Genomic DNA, 27,288 nt, shown 5'->3' with positions numbered 1-27,288 from the left:
GTGTGTCCAAGGGAGTTGGGTGGGCTTTTGCTCACTCTGTGTGGGCTTACAAAGCTTTTTGTTCACCTCTGACCTTTGACCTGTACCTACCTGATAGCTCCCCTGTCTCTAAGATTTCAAGTTAACCCAATGTCCTGTGTCTCTACATCTTTCAAGTTGAGATAATTTTTAAATCAACACTTCAGTCCCCCTTTACACGTATAAGCACACCTTGTCGTGTAGGATGGTCTCGTTTACTTTACTTTTATTTGTTCCCTGCGATCCCTGAGTGATTGGCCCTCTTCTTTAGAGAGAGGGGAACAAATGAATGAGGCTATTTGTCCTGTCATCGTGGTCCCATCCATGACTGAAACGCCAGAGGTTCTTTGACAGTCCCAGCTTTCTGCTTAAGCTAGTTTTATCCCATTTCCATTTACTGATAGCCACAGCGCAGGCCAGCCAGTGTGACACTAATGGTACAGCCTTATCTCAAGAGACAGCAACTTCACAGAGAAAGTGACTTTATATCTACAGGAAGAATGGGACTCCCCCACCCCCACCCCCTTCAACCAACACACACACACACACAAACTTAGATAGAATGAATGAAAGAAAGAGTGCGGACATTATGTGGTTCAAGGTAGCGACTTCCGATGCACCCACTAGAAGGCATTAAAAGATAACTTGGGTCACAATTTAATTCACCTTTCAAAATATATTTTTTATGCAGCCTCTCAGACTTGCAACATGAGGCCCTGGGAGAGCTGGAGGATAGTTTCTTTGTGTGGAGCCAGTCTGCATTAGTTCTTAAAATACAGACAGAAAACAAGAGATGGGTGAAAAAAGGTGTCAAAGTGTAAATAAAGTTCTGTAAAGTTGGAAGCAACTAAAGGCAACTGAGATTCTCTTGTGCTTCGTTAGGACACTGTAAAGGGACTGCTTTGAAAGGAAAAAAAGATGTATGTTTTGTGTGTGTGTGTGCTCAGAAGTGTTTTTACTGTGTTGTGTTTGTAAGAATACAAAGAATACAAAGTTTGTTTACTGTACTGCAAATGCTGATGCTGTTGACCATCTCTTCCTGCAAAGAAATAATATAGTGGCATGCGCTTGCTTTCAAACTATGAATTATCCTCTGAGCCAGGTTTCTGGGAAGAAAACAAAAGTCTTTGTCTGGTCTTAATGTGGGTTTTGCTATATTTACATCCCAACAGGGCAATTACCTTAGCTGGCAAACCCTCTCCAGTCATGGCATACAAGACACAGCTACACTTCTGAAGCAACAGCATCAGACTGACCATAATGAGACAGCAATGCTATAATTAGGAATGGTTGGCGTGACCTATGGTTACCTGTCAAAAGTATGAAAACCAGTGTCAACAAAGGTTCAGGATTTTGAAATGTTTCGTTTTTCAAAAAAGAACAGACGTCACCTGTTCTTAATCTGTTTGCTATCCTCATTTTAGATTTTATGGACCTGTTGTCCACCTGTTGTATCCTGTTTTTTTTTTTTTGTGAAAGGCTGAATAATTAAAGAGAAGAAAGAACAGATAAGTTCACAAGAAATGTTTGGAGGGGGTGATCCAAAACACAAACTTAATGCTGTTTATTCTTGGTTGGTAATTGATGGACAACAAAGATAATATCAGTATGTATTCCGCATTTTATTGTTTCACTTACCTTTATGAGACTAAAGAAGTCTATTTCTCCATCTCAAAGCATGCCTCTTCTGAGTCGAGTTATCAGTGACCCACTATAGTTTTGATGAATTTATTCCCATTACTTTGTTGAGCTCTAAACTGAAACTGTAGCCGTCAAATAGTTGGATACTTTAAAAAGCATTTTTTAAATTAGTAAATAATTTTAAAAGGACAAACTGGAGCAACTTTTTTTCTGAAAGAACAGGTTTTTAAGTTATTCGGGCCTCACCTTTGTTCTCTTTGGTTTCTCTGCTGAAAGCAGAGCGAGGGTTGGAGGAGGGGAAGGGAAGGGAAGGGAAGGGAAGGGGGTTGTTAGAGTAAATCCCACAGAAAGGAGAGATGATACGTGGAGTTTGACAGGGGAGGGTTTGATTAGGGGGGGCACAGCATTGGGAGGTGCCCTAAGGAATGCCTGGAAGGTGTCAGCAAAGTTAGGGAGGCTTTGGACTGATAATCCTCCAGATCACAAAGCAGCACACTCACCCTTAAATGAACTGAATATGGGTGTGACGTTGGACAAGCATATCAACCTGTCAGGGCCCATAAAGTATAGTTACTTCCCCACTACTCTGCTTTTAAAATATCACTTCTTCCTGGCACCTCAGACTTTTCTCACAATGGCCTTTGCTGCTTGAGCACTGCCTCAGGAGGATCAGCCTTCAGTGTGATTCAAGAATTTTGTTTAAATGATTTGTCTGACAACACAGCTCTTAGATGTGCCAAAAGCTTTGCTTTATAGACAGAACAGGGAACCAGTTCATGGAACTGTGAAGCGACTCTTGATGGGCTTTTGTGACTCAGCCTAGCTAAGCATACATTGCAGTGGTCTTTTGTTTTCCTTGATTACGCTCATCTAAATTATTGCAATTAATGCCAGACATCTATTTTTAGAACCTCCTTATACAGTATGCACATTAGTTATGTTGTGACTGCATGGGCTCATTAATTTGCTGAAAATAAAAACTGACGTGAAATAAAAAAAGACAAACTGTTCTATATGGCGTTCTGCTGCTGAGTCACTGCATTGTAGATCCATAAATACAAAAGTTTACTGCTTTTTCAAACGTGTTTGTTTGACTGATGTGTTATTTAGTTTTTATTTCAGTTTGCTTCCTAATTCAAGCCCATATTGAGGCAGAAATATGATTCCATATTCATGATCTCATTAGTTTGGCTTCCACATGGAAACCAAGTAAATAAATTAAAGGAACAGTTAGATGTTAAACTCAAAGAGAACTGTAAGAGCAGTCAGCTGCCAAGACGCAAGAGGTGATTCATATTTACAGAAAAAAAGATGGATTCTTATTTTGGCCATGAACCAGTTCGTCATCAAGTGTAGTATTATTCAGTCTTGTCGTTTTTGTGCAGTTTTTCTAACTTTCTATTCTAAAACTGCTTTGGCAGAAGAGAAATGAAGAAGCCACAACCTGATTGAGGAACTAATCACAAATGAGCCAGAAAGCTTTAGAGAATGTAAACGAAAATGTAAAAAAATGTTTATTAAGTTTTTCATTTGTTATATAATATTTAAAGGAATGGTGTATCAACTGACAAATTGTTGTCAGAGCTCTAACTTTTTACTCTTTATTAAACTAATCATCACATTATCCAGCTTCATTTGCTAGCGAGTGTAGTTTGTAGGCAGGCTTCTGTTTTAACAGGTTTCTTACTGATTCCTGATTTAAGTTTCAGGCTTTGGAGTTGATCAGGAAACAAACAAAAAGAGTTGTGGAGTTAGTCACATTTAAGATGGAGGGGCACGTGGTGATAGAGAGCAGGGTCTGTCTGATGATGAGGGGTTCCCACACAATCTGCCTGGCTCATTGGTCACGCATTTCTCTGCTCTGCATGTGTTTTTGTGTGTTGGAGAAGGGCAGTGGGCACAGGCGCACAGTTCTAAAGTGCTTTAGAAATCTTTTTTTTTAGCTGCGTCTGCCTTATTTTGCTTTTTATTAAACTTTTGTTTAAACACCTTGCGCTCTGGACTTTAGTGGTCAGGTTTAAGTGCAGAAGCTTAACTGTCCCAGCTGGTCTCAGGGTGTTGTCCAACTCAAAAGCAAATACTTACACACACTCTCCCCTGTTGCACCTAGTCAGCTGGACTATTACCTCATTTCAGGAAAAGGAAGCAAAAACCACCTGACTGGCTAATTTGTTTAATCAGCTGATTGTGTAACCGGAGAGCAGAACTCAGATGTCCAATGCCTCAGGTTATTGACCGGGCAAATAGCGCAGGCAGATATGTAAATAAACGCAAGAAGGTTTGACTTTATACTGCTTTTGTATGCTTGGGTGTACCTATAAGCTGTCATCGGAAAATGTTGAATACAAAAAGAAAAACTGAGAAAACTGATACCGAGAGAGAGAAGCAGAAAACCTGCTTTCAGCTACCTGAAAAGGGGGAAGGTATTTGATCTGTCAGCACGTACAAAAGGGTGGGGAGAACGAGCAGGAGAGAAAGAGAAGGCTGGCTGCGAGGGTGTGTTTCTGTGTGGGTGAGAGAAACCGAGAGGAGGAGGAGGAGGAGCAGCGTAGACTCAGAGAACTCGAGCAGTCCCCCAGATCTCGCCTGTGGTGAGGACACCCAGTAGATGTGCATTCCTGAGGCAGCCAGCAACAAAAAAGACAGCAGGACTGAGTGGAGGAGAACTTGTGACACCCTTTAAATTTCTTTAAGACCAGGTTGGACTGCCTTCTGACCTGTGCTGGACTCACATGCTCCTCTCGTAGACACGCTCGCAGGCTTCCGCACGCACAAGCCGAACAGCTCTGCTGCCCTGAGAACTGAAGGATTTCCCCCGACTGAGGTCGAAGGACGGAACGGATAAAAACACAGAGGAAGTTTGAAACTTTAAAAAGCAGGAAGGGATCCAACCTCTTTCTGGGTGAGTGTAAGAATTGCTTAAATATTTGGTTTGGATTTTAGTATCAAGAAATTTCTCTGGAGTCAGCGGTTTTGGTTGTGGCAGCAATATGTTGTAATTAATATAAACAAATCTAATTTGGCATATATTTTTTTTATATATACATTTTTATGATGGGTGGAAAAACAAAGGAGTGTGTGCTGTGTCTTTGCAGAGTTGAACCGTGTCTTTACATGTAGGCACCTGTTGAAGCTAGACCCGCCACCCAAGCACTTGTGTGTGGAACAAAAGAGCTCAAACCTTTTTTGGGTTGAAACTTCACTCTTTGTGTAATTTTACAAAAACTCTTTCAGCTGTTTTGTGTTCTGTGTGTACAGAACTGGCATCCAAGTGTGTATTTTTAAAGTATGAAATGAGCAGCCTGATCTCCTGTCACACAGCTTCAAAAATATTTGACACAAAACAGTTTAGTTCTTTCTGCATTTAACCATTAACAAGGTGCACACTTCAAGTGCTAACAAGATGCTAATCCAATGCACCAAATCACTCGAACCCATCCTGTTTAAACACTGGCTAGTCAATATGCATGGCTAACATTGTGTTTAAAAATTCCTAGCATGGCTTGTGTCAGACAGTGAAACTCATTAGCAGGCTGTTCTTGTCACCCAATCAAGGCAATCGATTGAAAACTCACTAACACCACCGTAGGAGGTGAATTTTTTTTTTGTGACTGACTGGAGGAGTAAACATACCTCATGTTTTATCTCTGTTTCACTAATTAACATGTTTCCAAAGAGATCAAGCCAGTAGTATAATAAAAAAAGTTATTAGAAGAGGAACAATTTGAGCATACCAATACCGAAATGAAACAGTCCATGTAATTTCTCCTTCTTTAATTTCAGTTATGTTTAATCCTTGTTCAAATTTATCAGGCTCAACCAACCGTTGGTCTCTTGACACAATTTCATGCTCATTCTGCCTCTGCTAACCACGGCTTAGGACAGTTTACAAATTCAACACATTTAAAGCTTTTGGTTGGAATGCCCTTATCTTGTTTTCTGACTTATTTGTTGGACAGAACAGAAACATGATGAAAAAATGTTGCTAAATATCTATTTTTTTTAGCATCATCACAAATGCTACACAAAAAGTGGGAAACCAGGAGTGTAATAATAGCTCTGATATTAGAATACATTTTAAAACTTTGTACTTTTTCCTGTCCTGGTTTAGTTACTTTTCTCTCAGCTTTCCTTCATGTCTCACTTTCCCCCTTGGAAATTTGTTATTTTGTATCACTTGAACGAGGCTGTTTAACATGGAGATAGCAGAGTGCCCTCTGAGAGTACTTGTACCTTGTTCTTTGCTGTGTTCTTTGCTGTGTTTTTTACTGTTCCTTCAATGCTTGAATACGCAAATGGCCCCGTCTGCTCATTTAAAATAGTCTGTATTTCTGTCAGCGTGTCTGTCTGTTACTCAACTTGCATGGTGAGGACGGCAAGTTTGCCTGAGCAAAATATCTCTTGGGATTCTTGATGAGGACTTTTTACATAACTCTTAATGCAACAAAGTGTCTTAATTTCTTCTTTCTGACATCTGCAGATGCTCTGAGGACCAGTGATAATACAATATGCTCTGACAGTTTTGTTGATAAATAACATGTTTGAACATTTGAGGGTTGTAATAATTCTTTTGACAGGAGGTTTGAACCACTTTTCTTTGTAATAGTCTTTTCCTCATATGTGTAGCTGTCTTTACCTCCCTTGCTCGCTCATTTTTTTTTTCCCTGTGTCCTTCCCCAGCCTGTGCAATGTGATGGAAGGCAGCGCTGTGCTCTGCTCATGCCGGATCCATTAGGAATGAAAGCTCACTGCAGTGATAAAAGATTGATCCAGTCCTCCTTGCATCACATTCTCATCCCTCACACCCTGCTCCCTCAGCCTCCCTCACACCCCTGTTTTCAGTCCAAAGTCAACCCCATTTTCAATTCATCAAATCATCAGCACTCCTGTAAATAAATCATTCTGACCAAGTTTACAGAAGCATACCTTATCCCACCAGATTTCAGAAAGGAGAACATTCTGTTGTTCCTGCAAAGTACGCATTCTCTCATACAAGGTTACAAACGATCAGGGATACAAAGAATTACTACTAAGCATTATATTCCTGTAAAAAAAGTGACAGTTCCTTCAATGTTCTTGTACCAGGAAGAGTATTATGTGCTTAGGTAGCAGAACCAGAAAGAGACTGGCATTCAGCCCAGCATACACAGGCCTTTTTTTCCACCTGTTTTATTTAAGAAGGCAAAGACAAACACATCAGACCTGTAGTTTGTCACCTGGGAGTCTATAATTACTGAGAGGAAGGAGGGGATTTGGAGAAAGAATTTCACTGCGGTTTTGTTTTCATATCTTTAGAGACATACACCCAAAAACATCTCTTGTGTGTGTTGGAAAATTGGACCAAAATTTGTAGATCAACCAAAAACAAATGCTTAAGTCTTTTGATCCCAACTGGAAGTTTTTCCCCCGAGGGGAATTTTTTGTTGTCATTTGCTCAGCATTGTTCTTGTTTTTTTGTCCTCAGTCCTCCTTTTGGAGAAATGATGTTGAAATATTTTAAGTCACTGAGCGTCTCGTAGAACCATCGCCTGAATCTCTTCTCATTCATTTAACATATGCAGGTCAGGGGTTACGTCAGAAAAAGCTACACAGAATTTTCATGCAGCGTTTTAGTCTACCTGAGGACATGTTCCCAACTGAACCCACCAAACCATAAAGTTTCCCTGACTGAATGCTGTCATGTTGTGTCAAGGTGAGCTTCCTGTGGCCTTCAGTTGTACTCGTCGTGACATAATCAAAGCCCATCACCTCACATTTACTGTTGTGTTGTAACTTTTTATGACCAGTGCCAGGATCCTGTTGCTGGAGTTTCTGAACGTCTTTGTCTGTTTGTTCTTCTCTCCATGGCTCCTAAATTTACCATGTATAGTGACTGTAGCGAAGGTAAACATCTCTGCCCCTAGGGACGCTCATGTGACTGTGAGTAGGTATCCGTGGATATGTGTGTGTTAGTGAAGAGCAGGTTGCTCCCTTGCTTAACCAGCTATGCTGTGTATACTCTCAGCACACACGGCTCTCTGGGCAGTAAATTACACAATTTCCTTTATCACGGGACAGGGACAGGGACAGGGGAGGAGGTGGTCAAAATGCTAGGGAAAAAAAAAGAAAACGTCTGACTCAGGGTGCCGATACAGTCAATCAGCTGGCAGTAGTTTAGACAGGCAGGTGTTTCTGACAGACCCATCCTTCAAGCTGAAAGGCCTGATAGTGAACCTGTCGTTGAAAGCAGATGTGTTTGATTGAGTGGATTACTAGCATGTACATGTTGACCATAACACAGTAACTAAAACGTTTTACCTAAATGCTACACATTGAAGAGCAGAAACATGCATTTGCTTCTGAAACACTGCCGTAACATAATTATTAGACAAAATGTATCTATATAAATTCAGAAAAAAGCAAGTTACTTATTTTTGAAGAGTTAGCCTCTTGGTTTATTTCGCTCTGCATTGCAAAATCTGCTACAAATTTTTATTATGGATTTATAAATAGGCTAAATATGGAAGCAACAGTAAATATATTATACGAATTGAGGGGGAAGCATAAACCATGAATGCTTCCAAAAATTCCTGGTGAACTTCCATACACACAAAGACACACACTCCTCTTTTCTTTTTTTTTTTTAACTTGTGAATCTTTTTTTGTGTGTACAGTTTAGACCACCATGCCCCTGCAGACAAAGCAACCAAAGCGAGCTCTGTTTGTCATCCATAAAGATCAACAGATAAGCAATATTTTCGGTGTCAGATTACCCTCTTCTTTGCGGTTTTAAATGAAAGGGAACACAGATCTGGAACCTGTTCCAAGACAGGTTTACTGCGAGCCCATTGGGGAAAACCTGGAAAAAATGTGGTCTAATTTAATTTTGATATGTCTGAGTTTGTGTCTGTCTGTCTGCTTTTGAATAGTCCTTCTTCAACAAACACTTGTCTTTGTGCTGTCTTGTCCAGCCTCCCCTCCTCCCTCATTGTCATTCCCAGGGGCCAGCCAACAAATCTCACATGTAAACTCAGAATCCTCATCAGTATGTACACTTTTGGTATCCATGCCAAAGCTGCCCTGGTGATCATGTGTGAGTGTTGTAAAAAAAAGCTATTAAGAAGTAAAGACGCACACAGATACACTATTTTGTCTCTAAAATGCTTTTTTTTTTGACTCTATACCTGCCGTCCTATATTCTTCCCACTTATCTTGACTGTCTGGAAACCCTGCTGCTCTGATAGTTATTCCTCCAAGTAATGACAGAGAGGCAGGAACATGTATGACACCCACCCATCAACCTATAAATCAGGCCCACTGAGAGGCCCACCCAAGCCTGGTAAATCACAAGCAACACAAACATTTCACCCATTACTTTGTGTACTTAAGTACAATTAGGGCTGGGTTTAAAAACTCAGTACTTTGCAAAACTTTATTAAAATGTTTGTTCAGGTTTGTAATCTTGGTTAATTATTCTTTTATTTACATTTCTTTATGGTCTTGTTTCATAAAAATTTGTCATTTGTTTTAAAAATATGTCAAATCTCTGCTTGTAGTTACATTTGGACTTTTGTGTTATGACAAAAGCTCTTCAAGAGAAACCTGGATATGTACAATTAATTGTAGGAAAATTTCAAACTTTTCAGTTGCTGTTATCACAACAACCATGATATGGACTTATTGTTCTTCCAGAACATAACACCGTTCTCACAAAACAGTAAAATTCTTGGTTGGCTGTTCTTTTGTAATTTGGTTATCATGTTAAATTTTGCATACATATTAAAAGTAAAAGCACAAACCATCTCTGTGTTTGAAATAGTCGTTATCTTTTAGTTTATTTTTTCCATTAGCCAGCCAGTTAGCTCTGCACCAGATGATCAACTTGCAAGATGTTTATTTAGAATATGGCTGTATGAACCATTGCTCGTAGTTTTGTGGCGTATTGTAAACGCCAAAGGCCTTATCTGTTTAAACTTTCCAGAGCTCTCTCTCAGCAAACACACGTACAATTTTTGTGGGATGAGACTCTTTTATGTTAACAAAATGGCAGATTTTGTTAGTGTGTACCAACATTTTTTACCAGGTCCAACAGGGTAGTTGATGGTCTGACTCACACTTCAGGGCTGTGTTTACCTGTGTTCCTTCTCTCTAAAGGCCAGGAATGTTGGAACTCCTTAGGTAAAACAAAAGATGTTTTGCATACCGGAGGTACTGATCTTTGCATCTGATGGTGGTCTTTAAAACCTTTTTGGTTGCTTAGAAATCTTATTCAGATATTCTTACTTTCTGTTTTAAAGTCAAATCTGAACAAAACCAGCTGTGCATGGATTACATTAGCCTCAGTGGTTGTTAGCAAAGTGTCCATGAAATGTTCTTGATGGCAGATTGATGTCTTGAGAGGAAACAAATCTGAATTCCTCACTTAGAGCCATAAACACATAAGTTCAGCTGAAAGACTCATGTTTTCTTTTTCCAAGTGTTTTTGTTGTATTATTATTGTTCAAGCTCTGTACAAGAATGTACACCTCCTGTTTCTGGGATTTATAACAAATTTATCTCATAGTGAAATAAGCTTTCTCTTCTATCACTGACTCCCAGTGTGTCAGACTTCTATCACTGGCTTCATGTTCAGGAAAATAAAATTGTACAAGTTATGACTTTAGAAGTTTTAGAAAACTGTAGAAATTATTTTTTCATTTTCTGTACTGAAACACATTTGGCTATTCCTCAGTAAAAGTTTGTAATCTTTTACTTGTTGTTTTTTCAGTAAATTAATATATTAAAGTGTACATACCATTTTGGTTCTAATCTTTTTGTAATTTCTTAAAAGAATATGAAAAAGAATGGTTCTTTTAATGTGATTTACATAAACCTGATAAATGTCAAACACTGACATTTAGTTGCTTGCTGGAATGTGGCCCATTGTTTTGTTTTCCTACATACGTCATGTGGTCGTGCCTGCAATTGTTCAGGAATATGCCATGGAGTTTATTATTTGCCTTTTTCTTTATAATATTCTGCACAGTCTTTTTGTTCCAAACAGTTTAAACTATAGTAAAAGAGACGCCAACATGATTGAGTATTTAAACACGAAGGGAACCAGTTGATGGTAAAATTTTAATTCTGTATTAGCAAGTCAGCCTCAGTGCTTGTAGACAAGTTTGGCTTTTTCTTGTGTATTATTCAAGGTTTTAAAAAAGAAAGAGAAAACAAAAAGCAGGAATAAATAATTAAAATGAGCAGACATGGAAGCAGCTTTTAAATTGCTAATGAGTTCAGCTTCAAACCTGTGACATTGAAGGCCTTTGGATTCCTGACTGCTCAATGACACATGCGCGTGGGAAGGAAAAGTGAACCCCACACATACTGTACACTTGAAAAAAGTAACTTTAAATAATCTGACGTGATAAATTTAGGACCACACTTTTCCCACTTGTGTGCTGAGGAAATTGCACCCTTTAAATTAGGGGAGGTTACTTTGATGGTTACATACAGATTTAGTTGAAAATTGGGCATCATCTTTTAGTTTGAGTCAGACTATTTACTGTCTATACTTACACCTTGCAATATATGATTTTGGCTAACTTAATCTCTTCCTCTGTGCAGTGAAAACACGTGCATGTGCTCACTGCACATCCTATATGAGTATGTGTATTATTTAGAGAGTGTTCTGTACAAGACTGGCTGGGAACACAGTGATGTCCTGCTTCCCTTGCAAGGAGTGCTGAGTCAGATCAGGCGTGTGTAATTACACATGGGTGCCCATCAGCAGTCTAAGAGCCTTCTTCCTCGGCTCACCTACCAATACAAACTCCTGTATGGCTCAGCCTGCAGGCAGTCAAACCACTCGTCTTGAGCTGGGCTCTCATAGGCTGTGCGCAGGCCTTTATTATCATTCTCACCACTAACCTCTGGCTATGTGGGTGGATCCATGAGTCAGCGCAAACAAATTCCTCGCCTCTAATCTACTACACCTCCTCTTCGTTTCCGGGGTTGGAATGAATGATGACTGTCAAGCTAGGTATGAGTCTTTCACTTGTGGATGAATAAGGTTGTAGTGTTTTATTGTGGCCATGGTTGTGTAAACTCTTGTGGCTACACGCTCACATCATCTTTCAATGAAATGCAAAAGTTTGCAGAGCTGCTTGCTACGACTGCTACTTTGTCAGTTCTTTCAGAAATTCCAATTCAACAAGGGTACAAAAGGACTTTTTTGCAAGCTTCGCCTCCTTTCTATGCACTTTCTCTCATGTGGTTCAGCGTGAGTTACAGCCATCTGTGTGAGTACTGCTGCTCATTCGTGATGGCTGAGATTTCACACTTAGTTGTGTTTTACACAGCGTGACTACAGTGGTAGTGACAGCCACAGGTGATGACCAGACACCAATGGCCATGTAATGCTCTGCCTCTGATCTGTGGAGAGAAAAAAACTGACTGGACGTCTAAACTCTCATCAATCATCAATTTCAAGCATATCAGTTGCACAATTTTGAGGCAAAAAATACACATCTAAGAACCACATTTGTGCAGCTGATCTGGGATTGGAGCGTGTAATTATAAAGTATCCAGAGTAAATTTTGTTAAGGCTTGGTCTACCTTTCATATTTGCTCTTGGTTTTAAAGCAAAGCTGTCTCCTGTGTTAATAAACCACAGATACTTTCATTGAGTTTCACACTTGGATGAGACAGTCATACTGGAAAAGGGTGAGGGCCGCTTCATAACATTTATATGACAACTAAAGCTTATTACTGCTATTGCTGATTCCTTCACTATGATCTATTAGCATATCAATAGAGACACTGGCTGGCAGGGGACATTTTCAAAGAGCTAGTTGGGAACAAGCATTTAGACTTTGTCCGAGAAATGTTTGCCTAACGAATGTGAAAAAAAGGCCTCGTTTGTCAGGTGTTGAAGGTTTGTTAGCAGAGAACCAGGCAGCCTTTCTGTCTAATTAACAAGAAGTTTATTGGAATAGTGTGCTGCTGCCTGCCCCTAATATGGAAAGTTATTAAGTTTTAATGCCACCCAATAGAAGCCCTCATATCTAAGTTTCCTTACAAGCCCAGTGGACCCCTCCCTGCTCTTTGCCCGCAGGCGCCGGAGCTCTGCACATGATGAATTCTGCCTGGCAGTTATGGTGCGATGAGAGTTCATACCATAAGAGAGTTCTGGATATTTAAGGAAGATTTTTGGAAGAAGAGAAAAAAAACAACATTTGAGATAAGTACACAGGGTTAGACAAGGCCTGACAGTGTTATGTAATATAAATTCCCAAACATTTTCTGATTGTGCTACGAAACTACTGTAAGTTGGTCCTACACTGCACAGATGTTTTGAACTGGGATTTGTACAGTTCCGTTTAGTTTTAAAATTAGACATTTAAATGAGTCATACTTTCTGAATTTTCTCTGAACTTTTAAAATAAAACTGAATTTTTAAAAGGCCAGGTGCAATGTGTAGAAACTTTGCAGGTAATTTTACTGCAAAAGCCTGATTTGGTATTTTTCTTTGATCAAAGAATTTTTGCACTAACCATATGGTTCTTTTCAGCATAATTGTTCATAAAGCAAGACTCCAACAAGTTTGAAATGTCAAGGAGCTACTTTAAAGTATATTCACAGTTATTTTTGTTTACGTTTTGTAGTTGTTGGTGTGGATTTTCATGGCTGGATATAAAAGGGCAAGTTATTCGCCACAAAGTTTTCAGTTTCAGTTTAAAACTGCACAAGTTATGGTAATGTAATTCTGCTCCCATATGTTATGACAGAGGATGTGTTTGCTTAAAATTTTAAAAAGTGGAGGATGTAGAGGGAAGTGGTGAAGTAAATAATGCAAAACAGGAGGTGAGGCGGACAAAAGAAAGTATCTGTTTTCCATTTTACCAGTTTTATCAGTGATAACGTGAGCACACTAGTGTGGCTGTGAAAGCTGGTGGCGCTGACAGAGGCCAGAAAAGATGCTGAGTGAATAACCAAAGCAACAATGTCCGTGCAGTACAGATGAGTACATGCTGCTGGGTGCCAGCATGTTACAGGCTCTTTGTCTCTGCCAACCTGGAACAGACTGGCACAGAGGTCACAGCTTCTCCAAGCACAACTCATTGTTTGTTTATGTCAATATCTATCGTCTTAAATACACTTAAATCAGACTGGGCCAGGCCTTTCTTTTCTCTGCAGATGCTGATAGGGACAGCATGTTTGTCTGCACTTATTGTGTTTCTGGATCCATCTGTTGCGATATGTGTTATAGTCTTTGCCCTTTACTCCTGCAGTTGTTTGTCAGACCTGTGTTGCTGCAGAGATAGCGCAGTAATTGCCCAGAGTTGGAGCAGCCTCTAATAAAGATAGGCCTAAATGACATCCCTGGTTGTACAAACCCATATGCATGCATACCCAACCTTTGACCATTTCACTAATCCAGGCATGACACAGTTATTGGTTTTTCCTGTGCACCCACACATTACACACCCAGTTAGCACGCTCTCAGTGTAGCCTCGGGCACTGAGTAGCTACAGCACACTATTATCCCAAATGTTTCTCAATAGTTTTGTGACTTACAGATATGAACATTTGGAAAGGAAGTTAAGGGTGTGTGTCCAGCTTCATGAATACAGTACATGCAGTTCATATCTCCCATCAGATCCTTGTCTGAGCTGGTTTTATAGACTATAATAGAATTTTCAATAAAAAAAAACACGTTGGAAATATGGTCTGTGGAAGTCTTTTACTTCTCAGTTTGTCTAAAAAGGCCCATCAATTTGCAGCTCAACACCTTTGCTCGGATTGGGACACAGACAAGCTGAATCATGCCCCGTGTGTGCAGGGATGTGAAGTTAACCATCTCTGCCTTGAGTCGAATTCACTGAACAGTTGATGGGGCTGTTCTTGAAGGCAGACAGACCAAGACATAGACTGATGACAGATATAAAATGGGTTAGTAAGATTGATAAGTGATTATAACAGGGAAGGAAAAGATTGGCACATGGCTCAAGTAATGTTTTTTTTTCTTCTATCTGTCAGTATTTTGTTATTCTCTACATTTTTCTCTTGCTCAGTCAGTCCTTCTCATTATCTTTTTTCTTCTCTCTTTCATCCTACAGCCTGACTTGCTTGCTTCTTTTTTTTTTTTGAAAACTGCAGACAAGCTCCTCAAGTTTTTTTTTTTTTTTCCTTTTTCTTTGTTTTGTCTTAGCTTGGTCTTTTGAAGTCTTTTGAAGGTTTCAGTTTTTCTGGTTACTTGCAAAGTGGCTGAAGTTTTTGGATTTTTTTTTTTTCCTCTCAGAATATGTGAAAGGACAAAAGGAGTTTCAGTTGAAACTGTGTCCGGTGTTGTTTGAATGGGTGGGGCATGGGTGAAAGTAGAGGTGGGGTTTATATGGCTTTTTTTCCATTTGGGGATTGTAGGGTCGCAGCAACCTGTGTTTAAGGAATAGTTTTGGGAGGTGTTGAGTGTTGCCATGACAGTGTGAGTTTTCAACAACTTTTGGCTCGGATTAGAATGAGCGTTTGTATGTTTAATGACTCAGAGCAATTGTAAACCTATCTGCAGCATGTGTTTGCTCATTTTATCTCTACATCAACTCTGAAACTAAACATTACACAGTACACTTTGGTGCCAAGAAATGTTTTGATTAAAAGATTTTGCATTTGGCTGTTTTCCAGTTATTCTTTTAGCCAGTATCAGCGAGAGTTGAGAGTTCATGATCATGATGTCCTTCATTATTCACAAACCATGTACAGGTGCCTCTTCTTCCGCCTGTGTTTCCTCGAGGCCTGACATGAGACTCGGGAGTTGGGTCAGGCTGCCGGATGTCTGGTATTCTGGGTTGTTCTGTCTGTGACAAAAGAAACAGACAGCAACCCGAGACTCACAGTCCTGTTTGTTTCCTGTTGGTGCAGATTATCACATTTCATTAGCCAGAGGTATAAATGATGGAAGTATCATGGGAGACTAGCATTCTAATCTGGGAGATCATTTCTGTATTTGTTCTCATTTAATGTGATGGTATGTAAGTAAATCCAGTGATGAGCGCCTTTTTTTCTCCATACATGTGGTATTTATAAAGCAAAAAATGTCAAGTGTTCAGCCTCCCATGGAGCATGTTGAAATGAGCCTTTTCATAGAGCTTCTTAAACACTGTTTATAAAAATGGGAAAGCTTGGTTCAGGCTTGTTACATGACTTTCTGCTGCATCTGGGTTGAAAATTTAAACAGTTACTTCTTGTTCACCTTTTAAAAGAAGCCACACAGATGAGGTTAATGATTGTCTACCCACAATCTGTAACTCAACCTGTTAGGTTTAATTATGTATTGCACCATTGCACAATCTGTGCTTCTTACGATGTTGAAATTTCGGTTTGTTTGTTGTTGGTGTGTTTTTTTTGTTTTGTTTTTTTTTTCTTTTGATAAGCGCTCCTTTTTTAACGTCATATCTCCTTCCAAATAAAATTGCCTCTCCTGAATCTAAAATTCCTTTTCCATGGGATCATCTTTTACAATCTACTCCTTGTTTCCATTGATCTCGTTCTACGGGTTTAATCTTTGAGTCATGCCGTCATTTGTTCTGTGTCTGTGTGTTGTCGTGTTGATATGTACTGCGCGATGTTGCCACATCAGATTGCTCCCGAGGAGTGTTTGTGTTTGGCATCTAAACAGCAAAGAGTAATGGTGGTTCGGGGCAAACAGGTCAGCAGCAGAGACGGGGTGGGGTGAGGGCTTTGTTAAGAAAAGCAGGAATTCTTCCGGCTGGAAGATGAAGTCAGTGCATTCCTACAAAGCTACTCCCCATAGGCAGCTAGTGGAGCAAAGCCACGCTTTGAATGAAGGGCATGATAATGGTGCTGTTCAAAGCAAAACACCTCCCATTGAGAAACCAGAGAGACCGAAAGAGAACACCATCTGTCTGACTGAGTGAAGAGTTCTCATTTAGCCACATGGGTTACAAAATTTCATTTACTGTGCCAAGCTTAAGAGACAACCGCCTGAAGCATTTCACGTTTTTATATGCAACACAGTGATTTATTGTCTTGTTTTGAAGTTTAGCTCTTAAAAGTACAGACGGGGGGGAAGGACCAAGCCTAATGATATTTCTTTAGGTTAGACCTGCTGCTCAGCTCTGTGAAGTCAGCTGGACTCCAGTTCTGGTCCTGTTGAAGCTGGTCGAACAGAACACATACGCACACCAGCTTGTCCTGTTTCTCCTGCTATGTTTTTTGTGTTTCTTTTCCCCAAACACACACACACACACACACTTGACTTGCTCTGCTTTCCCTGTCAGTTCTCCTCAGCAATAAGCTATCATAACTGCTTTGAAGGAGAGCAGCAGAGCGTTTAATTGGGTTACAGGTTGGCATTTATGCACACAGGTCCACCAGATACTGTCAGCTCTTACTTACCTTTATGACCTTAACAAAATGCTACATCACTGTACTTGTCGCCCACTAGTCTTGAAATGTATAATTATGACGCTGATGCTCAGTGTGACACAATCTTTGACGTCAGCACTGTTTGGTGTTTAAACTGGTTTGATAATAAAATTACAAACATGTAATGTTGTTCTAAACATAACAGCTATGAGTGCATTTTGTCCAGGTTTTCAACAGGTTGTGTAATATTATTGAATATTACATTTTGATTTTACTCTGTGAACCCTCAATAGTTTCGTTTTTTTTTATGTTGCTATTGATTGTTCATTTTCAAAACCTATTCAAAAAGTTCTCCTTTTACGATCAGGAGATAAAGCTTTAAATGAACTTTTTACTTTAACGCGTCTCTTTGCTGTCCTTATGTTCACAGACGGTCATGCAGCGGTAAGCTGTGCCAGGCCAACCTGAGCTGCTTTGTTTTGAGGACCATTCTACTCATCACCTTGTCTCGCTTGGTCCCAGATGGAGCTCAAAGTGTGGGTTGATGGAGTGGTGCGGGTCGTATGTGGCCTGTCAGAGGAAACTTCCTGCCAGGATGTTGTCATTGCTTTGGCACAAGCCATTGGTGAGTATCATAGTCCTAATTGTCGCATTTTCATCATATTTTGATTTTTGCTTTCAGGTTGTTGTTAATTTGCACCTTTTAGCCTTTGATTTAGGTTTTCCTACAAGCCTTTATTGATCAGTGAGATCTTGGTACAGACATGCCAAGGTCAGGCCAAAAAGTTCTCATTTTTCCACCTTTTTACTCTCCACTGACTCAAATCAAGTCCTCTGCTGAATCCTCTGTAGGTCAGCTTGGATTTCAACAAGGTCTCTGCCCCTATACCAACATCTTTATACAAGCCACATGCTGCAGCACCATTAAACAGCATAACTCCAGATTTAGACTCTCCTTCTTCCACGAGTGAGCTTGCAGCCAAGTCAGTAGGGAGAGTTTGCCCTAATTTCAAAGTCCTTGAGGAAACTTCACTTTATCTGAACATTTTTCACTTGTTGTGCCAGTCTTAAGTATTTACAGTTTCTTCCAGTTCTCGTCAGCAGAGATTTTAACGAGTCAGCTACATAGAATTAACATAAATAAGACAATGGCAGCATTTTGTGATCATCTCAATCCAAACAAATTATATTTGAAGGAATCAATAGTCAGATTAGGTTATGTGTAATATGTTGATCTTCTTTACATCATATAGATATCTATAAATCTTAATCACGCTACTATTTCTGCACACACTTCTTGACTTATAATTCATGCTTCCAGCTCCGGAGTTGTCATGATTGTCTGTTTTTAGCAACTTTGGAATTCTTTCTAAAGAACCCACTTGTTTGTTTTAGGCTTATTTTAAGACTTTTTTTTTTCCTGTCACAAGATGTGGCAACACCAGCTCCAGCTGCCAAAGTATGTGCAGAACAGTATGGCTGCAGGTAAAAAGAAGACATTTTTAGGGCAAGAGATTAGTCAGAGTACGGATCTTAGTGTTGAGGGATATGGATATAATCAAGGTTTTGGCTGACTGCAAACATTAGTGACGAAGGCAGAGAGATGAACAAACAGTAGTTGTGACTCATTACTTAAATTATGTGCTCCGACATGTGAACCAGAACACAGATGGAATTTTCTATATGCTTTTCTACTCACTCATTTTTTTTTGTCCTTGTCTCAGGTCAGACCGGCCGATATGTTCTTATCCAGCGTCTGAGGGACACAGAAAGACAACTTCTAGCCACAGAGAGGCCTTTGGAGTCTTTGGCAAAGTTGGGTCAACATGGCAATGAAGTTCAATTTGTGCTGCGGCGAACTGGCCCTAGCAGTAGTGATGGACCTAATTCAAAACAAGACAGACCCTCTCCCCTTCCACTACCCAAGCAACCTGAGCCAGAGCCTTTGAATCGAAACCAACTTAAGAAAGCCCTGACCTTTAATTTGGGGCCATCGACCTCGCCTAAAACCAAGGTCAAACAGATGAAGAAGGCTTCTCGGGACTCCACAGAGCAAAGAGCTTCGCCATCGTCTTCGCCCACCCCTCATGTGCCATCCCCTGCTCCTTCACCACCTGCTGGCCCTTTGAAGGAGGAGGTTTTCAGAAAAGTTATTCAGCAACAGGAGAGACTAACAACCATAGAAGGCCAGCTAGAAACCTTAGAGAGAGAATCGCGTACCAGGGAGCGTTCTTACCCATCTCCGTGCCCCTCACCAGTTTCTGATGCACGGCTTCAAGAAGAGATAGACGCTTTGGAGCAAGCAATGCGGAGAAACCAAGCTGAGCTTGTCCATGAGCAACACTGGGAGGAGGAACTTCAAGCAGAGGTGGAGAGGGAGCAAGGAATGAGGAGGAAGCTGTCGGAGCTTCATTCCAAGCTGGACGACTGTGGACGGCGGCTTCACGAGTTCTCGGTCCGCTCCGCTCAGCTGGAGCAAGAAATCCAGATCGAGAGCCAGGCAGTAGGAAAAGCCAGTGGGGTCAAGGAGTCACTTGATGCTGTGAAGGACGAGCTGAAGAGCCAGGAGAGGCATGGGGCAGAGCTGGAGGAGCAGCTGTCTGAGACTGACAAAGCTCTGGGGAAGGCAGAGTCTCTGCTGCAGGTAAGGAGAGAGGTCATGGTTCTGGTTCTGGAAAAATGACTCTAAGTCCTCATCAGCTCTTTAGATGTCTTTTTAGGGATGGAAGGTAGACTTTTGCATTACAGTAAACTGTATCCCTCTCCTACCTGCATAGTGCAGCAGACACTTAACTGTTTTAGAGACTGAACAATATGAAAGTGAATTTTAAAACAAAACTGATTTGTTATGACTTTGAGGTGACATGAAAGCTGCAAGCTCATCTCCAACCAATCATGAAACTGTTTTATTTATAATCTGACCAAACTAGTTTGGCAGGTATCATCTTGCATGCATTGCACTGTATTAAATTCATGGTTTGTAATGATGTTTACGTTGACATATGTGTGCCTGATGTTGTGCTTTGTTTTATAAAAGAGATTAAAAAGATTTGAATTACAAAAGACCCTTTTATTGGATTTATTCAACCTCAACATATTGTAGTTTATGATGTGATTATTTGTTGACTTTAGTGAATCTTATTGACGTGGGTGTCTCAATAAAAGCCTAATCTGGTTTAAAACGAAACTTAATCTTCTCTATAACCCACACGAAACCCAGGTCCTTTTATGTAGAGTTAATTCCAGCCAAAAGACTGAAGAACTGTGAATTCACGGTAGAATATCAAAATCAAACTGTTGAGGTTGAATGTTTTGTCAAAATTGGGCTGCAGGGTTGATAAAAACATAATGTCAAGATCTTTTTCCATGTTAGTCAGTTAGCATTATGAGATATTTTTAAATGCAGGCGAAATCCATCATATTTTATGATCTGCTTATAGGACAAAGAACTGCAGCATGTATCATGGTCAGTCAAAGCTGGCCATGATACACAATGTTATGCAACAGAGGTGCAAGTTTTTATTTTCATAAATGCCTATTGGAAATGTTCTAACACGTAACCAACAACACTGTCAGTGTTTAAACGCAGGAAATAACCCTCCGAGGTGCTGTGACAACCATACAGTGGCTGCACAGGGAAAAACATAAGCCCTTGTTTCCTGTAAAATGAAGTGTTAACACTGGTAGCATAAAATTGTTCAATAAAGCTCAGTCCATTGTGACAGGGAAGGGCTCTGTGTCAGTCATCAGCCAGCAAATGGGTGGAGGCAGCCAGCCGAGCGTTTAAATGTTGGTAGTGATGAGCACAGCGTTCCTGTCATCTGGCTAATGGAGGCAGACCTGTAGGTGCGAACAGCCTCAGCAGGCTTCCTCAATCCAAAATCAATTACCCAAACACACACTCGCACACGCCGGCACAGTGGAAGGGACCACTAGCTAGCTCCTGCTTGTTTTTGTTCTGTGTGCAGACACACTGATCAGGAATTAATGGATAGTTGATTATTACAGATTGTGTGCATCAGACCTAACTATGAGGGTGTAAAGCTGATTGTCTCTGGAATACTTCTGAACATCACATTTTCCATAATGGCAGCTAATAAATGTATTAGTATTCATGTATAAATATGCCTCATGCTGTTCCAATCTCATGGTCGATGTGTAGTTTGTTCAGACAGTCAGTTACCTGATAAGCAAAAATCTTCTTCAGAGACTTGAGACAAGACTTGTAGACTCTGCTGCCCCCTTGTGTTCAAAACGATTAAAAGCTGCTAATTAAAAACAGCTGAAGATGGTAATAAAAATCACAGAAATATATTTGTTCAGTGGTTTAGTTTATTTTAATTGTTTTTTATTTTCCTCATCTTTACTAATATTTTGTTTCTACCTCAGGTGAAACAAGAGGAGCTGGAGGACTTGAATAAGGAGCTGAGGCAGTGTAACCTGCAGCAGTTTATCCAACAGACAGGGGTCCTGCCAGCACATATCCACTCACGCACAGAACTGCACGAGCACATGGAGCAGTTGGAACTAGCAGCTGGTAGTTCAGACCTGACATATTCTGTAATTTGTAGGAGACTTGAGACCCATCTTTTGAAGAATTCCCCTTCCTTCTTTCTTTCAGGCCGCAGCGTGACTCCCGTGGAGTTTCCATCTCGCCCCACTGCCAAACAGTTCCTGGGTCATCCACGAAACCTGCAAAACCCTCTAGTGTCCAGTCTCAACCCTGAGGGTGTGTATGTGTGAGACCCTGCTGCTTCACGTCTCCCTCCCTGCTCGGTCCCAGAGCCCTCTTGCTCCCATATTTTCTACCCTAGCTTGATTGAGCTAAAGACTAAACCTGTCATTTACGGTGTTGGGAACTGGAAGCATCTGTACGGTGGTGGTCTCTGCTACCTTTAACTTCCCTTTGCTCAACCACTGCAGGCTAAGAGGGGTCTCTCTGTCCCTCTCTGTATGCTTTAATTCTCCTGGGTTTATTTATCCAGTCATGTTCTCTCTACCCCCTGTCCTCCTCATCTCTCAATATTTGCTTCTGGCCTAACTGTAGCTGCTTTTCTTATACTTTAATGCAACTTGGGATTTACTGCTAATCCCCTTCCTTTGTAATTCAGAGTGGCCTTCCCACCCTCAAAATAAAAAATCGACTACCGACAGCTGCTCCTTGCTGTATCTTAATGTAACCTTTTGATTGCACTGCAAATTACTGTGGCACATGTTCTGATTGTTTGTTTTCATTCGGGAACATGGAAATGTATTAAACCAATGTCATTTCCGTTTGCCTTCTATGTTTGGACACTATTTTGTATGAGGGTGTGTGTCTGCACAATGCCTTGAACTTTGGTGATGCTTGACTTCCAAAGAGCAAGCCTTTGACACTGGGGTCTGCAAAATGTTTGGACTGTTCCCTCCTCCTCCTGTGTGAAGCCCTGTCCCTTGTGTGCCTACAGCGAAATGTATCATTCTATCTTTATTTTTCTCCCCTTAATTGAAGATCTAAATTTGAGATTGCCCATTTTTTGGCAATAAGGTTAAAATCACTGGTTAAAAGAAGATACATTTCAAAAGTAGAGCCACTGGTCCTTGTTTTTTTTTGGGTTTTTTTCCTCTCTGGGTTGGATGTGCCTGATTCTTTTGCTGTCATCACACTTCCCCTTTGACCTGTCTCAACTTACTGTATATTTAAACAAGTTTACAAACCCAAGCATAAACATCAAGCAATTTCCACTCATAATATCAACAAATTTCCATTCAAACCTCTTTAATCAGTATTTTAAGCACTTAACATTTTATGATACAATAACTCTCCCAGCTTCACTGACAGGTCAAAGTGGCATGTGTCTTAGTGTGCACTCTCTTTACAGTTCCAGCATTATTTTATACAAATGCTCGTTATGGATACTGACGAAGTCTCATTGCTTTAAAAAGAAATCCCCGGAAACCATTTCTGTTTCAACGCACTATGCTGACTACAAGACTTCAGTCATGACTCGCAAACTCTGAGAAATGAATTCCGTCGTGTTTATCAGTATTTTGATGCATCCAGCTCTCTTGTGTCTTCTCTTAGCTTGATAAGTGTTGTTCGGAAACAAAGGGATCATCATCCCGACTTATTTTTGTGTGTCTTGCAGTCCTGACATCCCGAGAGTCGTCATGGAGATAAAACATGGACCGCAGGGCCAAGGGAAAAGTTGTTCACTGTTCTGTCACCATCTCCTCTTATTTAACCTTTTATGTCCTAACCAGTCCATTCTTATTCAATTTCACATGCTTTATATAAATAAGACAAATACTGTACATTTACAGAGTTTTGCAACTATAAACATTTCAAATGATCTGTATGAAATGTAAAATAATTTAGGAATCTTTGACCTTATAGAGATTATTACTATTACTGTGTATTTAACTACAATAAACTGTGCATTGTGTTTTAGATAATACTTTGATGTGATTTTTTTAAACCCATTATAACATATAATTATGTTTTAGATACAGTGAAGTCCATCTGAAAGCCCTGGGGAAAATGATTAGTTCATAAGAACACACTTATAGAGCTTCAGCACTCTGATATGAAATGTATTTTGCATTATTGGGACTGGTAAAGCGTATTCTTCTTTATGTTTGTGGTCATGTAATGGTTTCTGTACATTATAAATCTACTTTTCGCATGTGTACGGTCCAAAGTTCACAAAGTGCATCTGTGATGCAGAGGGAAACGAAGTAAACATCCTGGCATCACAGTGGGTGGTTTAATCGATGATGTAACATCAACAAGAAGCGGTGATAAAGAGACAAAAACACAAAGGAATTCTCAGAAAGCTGATTAGCCGTTCATATTGTCATAAATGTACTTTGTTGAACTTCCGTTTAGGTTCATCCTCACGATAATTAACTGTTTTTGTACCTCTTATATAAGAGGACAGAACATGAACCCATGCATGTCTCTTTAAAATACTGAAAATCAAAGAACTCACTGTGTTGTTACAGATTGTCTTCTGTGACCATAGATCATAAAAGTGCAGGATAGATACAAAACCAATTAAGTCCTGCACACTGCTGTAGTTTCTTGTTTGTTTACCCTGGAGAGTAGATTTGTTGTTGGTCACACTCTGAGTGACGTGAACCTCCCTTGTGCTCTGACTGACGCCGGACTGACACCCAGTAGGCTTCTATAAATACTCCCATTCGCTGACACTTTGGCAGGTAAAATTCAGAGGAAAGCACGTTGTATTTCTCTCTTTTTCTGTGCCCAGTTACGTTTACCGAACGCTGCTTTGACATGTTATCAGTTTAAAGATATATTTTCCTCTTTATTCTGCTGTAGTTCATTTTGGGCCGTGAGCTCGTATTAAGAGGCACATAAGACGGACAGTTTTGATGTAATGATTAACTGTGAAATTGGATTATAATGAGAAGATTTACAAGTGTCTGGCTTTGCAGGGGTTAGATAAGCTTCAAATCCTTGTTTTGTTCTCACTGTCTGGACAAGATCAAAGTCTGGTGTTCCACTAATGTCTACCTGTGGATATGAAGCATACGACACATTCATACATGTCTTTATGGGAACTCTAACCCTCGTCTTCTCTGACCAAATCAAACCAATTATATTTACTGTGGGAGGTCATCAGAGTGACAGCCATGACTTGACATCGGTTTACTTGAAATCCTAGAGTTCGGATTACTAAAGACGAATGTTTAAACGTGTATATTTACAGACATTCTACGTGCAAAATTAACTATTTCCAGCAGTCCCAGAAGACTTCAGTTTCCTAACAGCACATTGACAGATTATAACGATCGTTCGGGACGCTGAGCCGATGGGAGTTATTTTCGATAATAGAACAGCATTCCCTAATGGGCCCCAAAATCTCAAAATTTACTTTGAAAGAAAAAAGCGAAGCCCAACATTTGACCTCTTTTGATGAAAACTTCGCAAAACTTTTAAGAGACATCACGGGACGTCAGGGAAAGAACTTCCTTGTTGTGGATGAGCATCTGCACGTCCCATTTTACGATGACGACAGGGACCACAAGTTAATGAGTCTGACATGACATATCTAGCCCTCAGTGTCCCAACAAGTCACAGCGCACAGATGGGAATAAAATATCCGCATCCTGCAAAGACGTGCACTACATGATGAAATGAACAGCAGACGACGAAAGAGATGATTTGACTGAAAACTTTACTTCTCGCTTTGCATACTTACAAACATTGAACAAACTGTGAAGTTCATATAGTTTTATACTGCAAATTGAAATTTAAAAGAAAAAAAACACTATATTATCTTAGTACATTTTATTTTTCAGAATTAGGTGACTTCATGTAACAATAACTAGTGCTGAAAGACCCAGAAAGCTCCTGAAGAAGCCCTGGAGACTTTGTGTCTTCAGATTGTGGAGCACAGAGATCTGAATCACTAAGATGAAACAGAAACTGAAACATAACTCACCATCAGTCCTAATGAAGGCAGTAGACTTGGCAGCCCCATTAGGAGGTAATGCAAAAACCACTGCTCCTAAATAAGGTATGTCAGCATAGTAGGAAGTTGGCCTCAGTACAAGTAGAGACCACTGGGAGGGCATTCATGTGGAGCAGCCCTTTCCCAGCAGCTCACAGGACATTATCAGGAACACTTTGTACATATAGGTGTCTGTCTTTTCCAGCTGCAGCTGGTCCGAGGCTGAGGCCAGCCAGAGTGAGAGGTATTCCCAAAACCAGGTTAGCCGCTGTCACACGCACAGTGGAAGTGGCAACTGGCGCAATGTGCGTTAGTCAGTGGCTTACCTGCTTTTAGATCTCAGACATTTTGGTGACAGTGAGTCTGTAGAGTAAAAACAAATGCTGTGTCATTAACTACCATTAAACCAGAAAGAACTGCTCATACAAAAAGTCAGAACATCTAAACATGTGCTGTCTCAACACTGAAACAAACAAATACAGATTGAAATTTATTAAGACCTCCTGTTCGGGATGAATGGATCAGGCAGTACAAATATATATGACTACAAAAAGAATATCATCCTTCTACTTATATTAATACACATTTCAAAAGTTTCCTAGTCCCAAAATATTCACAAAGGAAAACGTGTCAACTGTAAATAAATCTGAAGTAAAAACAAAAACATCTAATGAGATGCTGCACGTGGCCTATTCACCAGACACAGATTAAAGAATGGGGACAAATATATGTATGTACTTACCAGTCCCAAGTTGTCTTTTAGAAAATTTGTTGAGCAAAAAAAAAAACTTTAATTTCTTCACACGTGTCTTTGCGCATCCTATATCCAATATCCAAATATATATGTATATATATATATTCAATTTTTAAAAAGATCAAAAATCTCAGCTCTTGATTAAAGTTAGGTACATTAAGGAATATTGTGTAGCCTATGCCGACGCTGAAGTTCGTTTCACTTGCACTACCCCAACCCTGCCCACTCCCCTGCATCTGCAACCCGACCTGGTTATGCAAAAGAGCAACGAACTGGCGCGCCGAACAGCCAATTAGCTGCCGTGTTGGCTCCAAGCATCCCGCCTCTTCCCGGTAACTGACCTATCAAAAGCCCCGGGAGGCGGGATGTTCAGAGACATCACGTTAAGCCGAGTATCGGCGTTGTAGTTGGGGTGCGGTGCGTTCAGTTCTGCACGTCGTACATCAGGAATGAACCATTACCTTGTTAACAGTTTCCTGTCCTGATCCATATTTACAGCAGATATCCGTGCGACGCAGGCTCATTTACCCTTAAATAGACGCCATTTGGAGCGACGGCTGCCATTGGAGGCGGTTTACGCGAGTTTAAAGGCGGGTTTGCGTGCGGAACGCTGCTACCCCTCCGGTGCGAAGTGGTTGAACTCGGCTTACTTGTGTACAGCGTTGCCATGAGCAGAGTGTGGCTGTGCACGTACCAAGGATGCTGCATGACAGTCTGATCTGATGATGATGACGAGGAGGAAGGGAGGAAGACAAGCCCTTAATTATTTAAGGAGTTCTCTGAGGACTCCCTGACATCATTAACAACTTTTATTACACCGTATCAATCACTTAAGTATGTTCGCGTCTAAATATCACATTTATATGTGGTATTTTAGATGTAATGTAGATGTTGTTTTTTATTGCATATGTTTGAAAACAACACAAATCAGATCTACTCAAAATGATTAATTTCTAGTCTGGTTAGCTGGAATGTTTTGTTTCTAATTAAATTAAACTTTTTTCTTCTTCTTCCTAATATTTATCAATCTGATGGATTAGTTTCCGCCAGGATACACATAACCCCAAAACGAAC

The 27,288-nt window shown here is 40.2% G+C and overlaps 1 protein-coding gene and 1 long non-coding RNA gene across 2 annotated transcripts; one reads left to right on the top strand and one right to left on the bottom strand.

Moving 5' to 3' along the window:
* Nucleotides 1-4,162: 4,162 nt before the first annotated feature.
* rassf7a (Ras association domain family member 7a) lies at nt 4,163-23,739 on the top strand. Its single transcript, XM_017422945.3, has 6 exons — nt 4,163-4,561; nt 17,435-17,629; nt 18,729-19,648; nt 21,394-21,541; nt 21,626-21,733; nt 23,133-23,739. Exons 2-6 carry the CDS (start codon nt 17,527-17,529, stop codon nt 23,162-23,164), a joined length of 1,311 nt encoding a protein of 436 aa, XP_017278434.1. The 5' UTR covers nt 4,163-4,561; nt 17,435-17,526; the 3' UTR covers nt 23,165-23,739.
* A 1,424-nt stretch (nt 23,740-25,163) lies between these two features.
* LOC112450744 lies at nt 25,164-26,404 on the bottom strand. Its single transcript, XR_003039424.2, has 2 exons — nt 26,203-26,404; nt 25,164-25,823 (listed from the first exon to the last, which is right to left on the bottom strand). It is a non-coding gene; the product is annotated as an uncharacterized LOC112450744 (long non-coding RNA).
* Between the last annotated feature and the right edge of the window lie 884 nt (nt 26,405-27,288).

The sequence above is a fragment of the Kryptolebias marmoratus genome, linkage group LG11, assembly GCF_001649575.2.
Source record: "Kryptolebias marmoratus isolate JLee-2015 linkage group LG11, ASM164957v2, whole genome shotgun sequence".
NCBI classification, from domain to species: Eukaryota; Metazoa; Chordata; class Actinopteri; order Cyprinodontiformes; family Rivulidae; genus Kryptolebias; species Kryptolebias marmoratus.
This window is presented reverse-complemented; position numbering and strand designations above follow the sequence as displayed.